The sequence below is a fragment of the Megalobrama amblycephala genome, unplaced genomic scaffold (assembly GCF_018812025.1).
Source record: "Megalobrama amblycephala isolate DHTTF-2021 unplaced genomic scaffold, ASM1881202v1 scaffold338, whole genome shotgun sequence".
NCBI classification, from domain to species: domain Eukaryota; kingdom Metazoa; phylum Chordata; class Actinopteri; order Cypriniformes; family Xenocyprididae; genus Megalobrama; species Megalobrama amblycephala.
The window spans coordinates 73,388-79,468 of NW_025953346.1; the positions used below are offsets into that span (position 1 = coordinate 73,388).

The 6,081-nt window shown below is 36.1% G+C and overlaps 1 protein-coding gene across 1 annotated transcript; it reads left to right on the forward strand.

Moving 5' to 3' along the window:
- Window positions 1-4,430: 4,430 nt before the first annotated feature.
- Window positions 4,431-5,852, forward strand: LOC125261166 (lymphocyte antigen 6E-like). The gene is made up of 5 exons (XM_048179773.1): window positions 4,431-4,480; window positions 4,560-4,679; window positions 4,954-5,085; window positions 5,289-5,397; window positions 5,530-5,852. The coding sequence occupies exons 1-5, from the start codon at window positions 4,432-4,434 to the stop codon at window positions 5,558-5,560; spliced, it is 441 nt and encodes a 146-aa protein (XP_048035730.1). The 5' UTR covers window position 4,431; the 3' UTR covers window positions 5,561-5,852.
- Window positions 5,853-6,081: the final 229 nt, after the last annotated feature.

A 6,081-nucleotide genomic window follows, 5' to 3' on the forward strand; every position in this document is an offset into this window, starting at 1 on the left:
GACACCTTAGACTTATATTACATCTTGTGAAAAAGGGTTCTAGGGCACCTTTAAAGTACACATTAAATCAAAATTGAACTTATTTATTTTGTTAGCTCAAATTGTTAGTTTTGTGGTGAACAATTCATCCGTGCAAGTCAATCCACACAAAAAAATTGTTTGGCTTCGTAATATTTAATCAAAATCTGAAAATGCTCCTCCCCTCTGCAACAGTGCCCCTACTCTAATGACATCAGTTTGACAGCTTGGGTTGAAAACGCGTAAACCACTCCCCTGCAACCATTAGTCTGCTATGAGCGAGAGATAGAGAGGAGGAGCGCTAAAGTAAAACTCTGCCCTCTATTCAATATTCCGTTTCACTTGGAAATACGTCACAACACTGGAGAAAAGACGTTTGCAACTTCCGATTCACGCGGACTTTAATCTCTGCTCTAAATTACACAAATGTGTCCAACAGGTGGCAGTATATTACCAAATATTACTGATGATGTGCGGTAAATATCCACTTTACTGTATTAGTTCATATTGGCCCAGATTGTACGAGTTTCGGATAGAGAGAGTTGTGTATTGTGTATCTTTAAGACTCTATTTTAATCATCGCAGTTTCAGTGCTCATTTACCTCACTATGTCACTCCAATGTATATTGATAAGAAATATGATTTATAGCCAGGGCTGAGGAGTAACGAAATACATGTAACGACGTTACGTATTTAAAATACAAAATTTGAGTAACTGTATTTCGTTACAGTTACATTTTAAATAGATGGTAATCAAATTACAGTTACATTCAAAAAGTATTTTAGATTACCAAAGTGATTACTTTGAATTTTAATGTCATTTATTTCATTTAATATGCTATTAATGTAAGCTGTTTGAGGTTTTTTAACCAATTGATGATTCAGTTGAGAAAAAAATAAATAAAAACGCGCACAGCCTGTTCAGATATTAGCAACCTGCAGAGTGCAGACATGCAGTCGCACCGAAAAAAATGGACGGGAAAACGGCATAATGCATTTCTCGAGTGGAAATTCAAAGACAGTTTTACGTTACTTATAAACATGAAAAAGGACGTACAGTAACAGCATAGTGCAATGCAAGCTATGTCTACGCAACAAAACTTCTATCGGCTTCACAAAGATTAAACATCTATCTGAAAAAGCATCTTGAGGTAGGCCTAAGCTGTTCTTGGTCTTTGAAAATGTTATTTTCCTTATTTACTCCTTTTCCTATTTACTCGTACGTTGAGCTTTGTATGGTTATCATTAGCCCACGTTTAATATTTATAAGAATTTATTAGGTCTTTGAAAATAACACAAAATCCTCATAGAATTAACATCCACTTAATCATGTGTTAAATAATGTTTTATAAATCCAATTTCTTGGTGTACTTTACAGACAAAATTTAAATCTTAATAATTCATTCCAAATGTTTAGGTATATGGCACGTACGCGATCAAGATCAAAAATAGAGATGCAGTAGTCCACTGGTCATAAACATTGGCGTGTTTAGGTTATTGGGGGCCCTAAGCAAATCTCCAGGAGGGGGCCCCGTGATCGCGTTCCCGGGGGTTTATCAGCTGGTAATTTTCAATGCACATTTTGTCACGGTGGCTCACACATGGAGACGAGAGACAGATCCAAGTGCAGGTGTTTTTATTAGGGTAATCCAAAATCGTAGTCCACAAACAAGCATGGGTCAAAAGCCAAGTAATCAGTCCATCAAAAACAATAACAAAACACGGGAACAGGAAACAACACAAACCGGGAATGTGAACTGAAAATTCCAGGATGTGAACAGAAACAGACAGGGTATAAATAGACAGACACTGATTACATAATACATGACAGCTGGTTGTAATGATGTGATAAAGGGATAATGAGTCCGGCAGTGCGTTATGGGTAATGTAGTGAATGCCATGGGTGGAAATGAGAGTCCGGAATGGAGTGCCCTCTAGTGGCTGAAAGGGCACTCTCACTGGTGATCATGACACATTTAAGAGGTTGTAACTAGGTCAAGTTCGTATTTTCACCCCATAATGGCGGCCGCGCTACCCGAGCGCCATCTAGTGTATCAAAAAGTATCAAAGTGTCACCTGCATTTTGGTAACAGCTCTGTTTATCATATTAGATACATTTGAGTTTGTTGAAAATAATATCATAACGTTACTCTGTGCATTCACTCGGTGGCTGCTGTTAGACACTGTTACACACTGCAGTAAGATAGATCGATTTTACAATATCATATTAAATGCTGGATGGCTTGTGTTGATAAATGACGTGTGTTGATTAATTTTAAAATGTATTTTATGATGGAAAATTTACTTTATTTTTATGAGTAAAAATAAAGCTGCATCTGATTATGCTATGTTAGCTACTTCACAAAATAGTGTTTTTCTCTGAGGCATAAAGCATGGTAGGCTACTCGCAGAAAATCAAGAAAATTGATTTAAACAATAAGACTAAACGTGATGAGCTATATAACAACAATTTGTTTTCTTTCTATAAATGTAACCAAACAGTTGTTCCCTTGTATTTTAAAGGGATAGTTCACCCAAGAATGAAAATTTGGACATAGTGGTGTATTAGAGGTAAAAAATGATATAAATACTGTTCGGTTTCTCACACAAACCGATTGTTTCGTGTCTTAGGACATTAATGTGTCGTCACGAGCCGCAGGGTTTAATTTGGATTTGTCTAAGCAAGCTTTATTTACTCTTATAGATTGTGTCCCCATCCACTCCCATTATTTGACTGACAGATGGCTGCGGTTGCAGTTAAAAATCATCATTTTTGTTCTACTGAAGAAAAAATGTCACCTACATCTTGGATGTTCCGGGTGGTAAACAGATAAACATCAAATTTTCATTTTTGGGTGAACTATCCCTTTAAAACATGTAATATATGAAAGCATCTTTGGTGTTTCCATGGTTTCTACAAAATAAAACTGGAAACCGAGGGTAACGCGTGTATGACGCAATTGACAGGTGACTCATCACACGTCCCGGAGCCTTGGTTAAAATTGCGATTTTCTCACGATTTACAAATAATTGGAATTATTTGGGATATTGTAAATATTCAAGTGAACAAAATATATAACACTGGTTATATATATATATTGTTTTTTGTATATTTTACTGCACAATTCTTACATATTGTGCCATCACTTAAGTAATTGCTTAATTATCTGATTAACTTTAACTTTTCAGTGTTACTTTAACACTATTTAGAGAGGGACCATATGTACTCTGAGCAGAGTTGATTTAACTCTGGGAATTTTACTGTGCTGTTAGACAGGTTGGAAGGCCACAGGTAAATTTATTATAATGGGTTTCTGCAAACTGTCTATAATTAATGTTTTAAAAAATATCAGTTTCATAGGGCACGTACACTGTAAGTTTCAGGAGTGACAACCGCATTTAAATGCGGGAGTGAATCCCCTAAATTATCATTATGTGTGTATGGAATACGACTCACTCTTCGAAAATGCGTTGATTGACAGCTTAAAAAACGTCATTAACAACTAGTTGTTCAGTTCGGTTCCGTACACACTGCATAGAATTTCTTGTAAATGCGGTTGTCACTACCTGTATTTTTCGGGAGTTAATTCGGTTGTAGAATGCGGTTGTCACTACCTTATTTTACTGAACTGTGTGTGTACAGAACACGATTAAGCACTAAAAGGTGAACTGACAACCAAATTTAGCTGCAGTGTATACGTGCCCATAGAGACATCAGTACTGGTGAGTATTGGTGAGACTGGCCTTCATTCATAAAAAAGGCCATCAAACAAATATTTCAAATATAGGTTACTGTGTTTAAGTTGTTTCTTGTTCTCCACAAGATTTTTGTGTTTCAGAATGTCTCAAGACTGATCATCCATGATTTCCAAGAAAATGAAACTTATGGCTCTGTTTAAACAGGTTGAATCCCCTTAGGTGTTGGCCATATACAACTAACTGTAGGTATTGTGCTACTACTTAACTGCTTCCTGGTTTCTCAATAACTTCCCATCCTCCTCACTGAATGGTAACCCCTAAAGCCTTTCTAATCAAACTGAAATTTCTTTCTTCTGCAGAACACAAGCAGATATTTACTTTCTTCTGTTGAACACTTCTGTGTTCTACAGCGGAAAGAAAGTCATACTGGTTTTGAATGACATGAGGGTAAATAAAAGATGATATAATCTTTATTTTTGTGTGAACTATCACTTTAAGAATGGTTGGTTAGACCTATTCATTTATTGCAATTCCTTATTAAACCTTCCTTGATCTTTAATTGGCATCAAATTAAGTACATTTTGTAAGCTTAAGTTTTCAAGAAATGTCTATTTCTGTTAAACTTTCATTTTCTTCTGAAGATCCTCCCCTTTTGATAAGCTATAAAATGGGCACTGAAACAGATGTATATTTCATTCTCCTCCTGAATCAAAGATGGATCTGCAAATCTCAGTTTTTCTTCTCTTCATTCTTTTCACTGCAGGTACAAAGACAAATAGTGTTTGTGATGTTACTGAGAATAATAACAGATCACTGATGCATCTCTCTCTTTATTACTAAAGGACACTCTCTCAGCTGTTATGAGTGTATGGGTCTGATGGGTTCTTGTGCAGATCAGAAGTTAAAAGCATGTCCTAGTGGATCTTCTCAGTGCTCGAGTACAACAGCTGTGGTACAAATTGGTAAGTCCAATATGATTGAAATTAACTGTTATATTTGACTGATTGACTGATTGAAGATGCTGCTATTATTTACTGGTGCTGCAACAGCTACTCGTTTTTCTGGCAGAAATTGCAATTACAGTCACAGAATATTCTACATACATTATTTGATATTTAATCTGTTTTCTCTCAGATTATGATTTTGTATATACATTTTGACATAATTATAATGATATTTTCCATCAAAATAATGTGCAAGTTTAATTGGTCTTTCTTGTATCATTGATGTTTTTAGGTGACTTTAGTTCAAAAGTAAAGGCTAAAGATTGTGCTCCTGCCTGTCAAAGTGGGTCCTTGAACTTTGGCACTGTAAAGACGACTATTTCCTGCTGTAACACAGACCAGTGTAACCTCCAAGATGCTCCAGGTATTGCGCTTCAAGGATCATGTGCAAATAACTATCTTCTTTAAAGTCAACACTCATTTTACTATGACATTCAAATGACATTCAATCAGGAAACAAAACAGGGTGCTGCTTTCTGTCATGAACTGATTGAATGAAGCATATATAAAGGAGTGTTGTTTCATTAGATGCTGTATTTTATACAGAAAATTGTTTTCCTCCTGTAGATCCCTCTAATGCCCCCAATGGAAGGACATGTTACTCCTGTGAAGGACAGAGCTGCACAACCATATTGAGCTGTTACGGGGACGAAAGACCACTGCATTACAGCAACAGGTGAGAATCTGGAAAAGGAAGAAGATTAAAGTCATGAATCTTTTAAACTCTCTTAGGATTAAACATTTGACACGGATAAACCAACTTTTTAGCTTAGACTGAATCAACCTTTGTTTTCTTTCTTTTCATCAGTGACTTCTGGAGGCCAGTTCAGTTGTTGTAAAAGGCTGTGTGTCTAAATCTATTTGTGATGCCCCAACATTAGTTCCTGATCAATGCGAGCGTCTCATGTTGTGAGGGGAACCTGTGTAACGGTGCTTAGAGCGTCTCCCAGAGCTTCCTGTTCCTCTGCTGTTCTCTGCTCTCCTACTTCCTGCTGCACTGAATCCAGCAGCTCTTCACATCCTACAATAATACATATATCAAATCATCTATCAGAGGAAAATATTAGGCTTTCTTTAAGCCTTTGTCTTTGATAACAGGAGTGAGCGGGTTTTTCATGCGTACAGAATCCATAGAAGCAAACAATGTCTTTCTTTATTTTGTTCCAATGAATAAACATTGTCTCAAATCCACTTCCTGTCTCATTCCTTGATGTTGATGACACATTATAAAAAAATAAAAAAGGGAATTGCAACTTTTAAATCTCACAATTCTGCTTTATCTCAGAATTGCATGTAATAAAGTTGCAATTGTGAGTCATAAAGTCAGAATTTCGAGATATAAACTTACAATTGCAAGAAA

Excerpts from the sequence above, each read along its gene's own strand:
- LOC125261166 (XM_048179773.1), top strand. The coding sequence starts at position 4,432 with ATGGATCTGCAAATCTCAGTTTTTCTTCTCTTCATTCTTTTCACTGCA. Across the intron at positions 4,680-4,953 it reads AACAGCTGTGGTACAAATTG|GTGACTTTAGTTCAAAAGTA; the intron begins GTAAGTCCAATA and ends TGATGTTTTTAG. Across the intron at positions 5,086-5,288 it reads TAACCTCCAAGATGCTCCAG|ATCCCTCTAATGCCCCCAAT; the intron begins GTATTGCGCTTC and ends TTCCTCCTGTAG.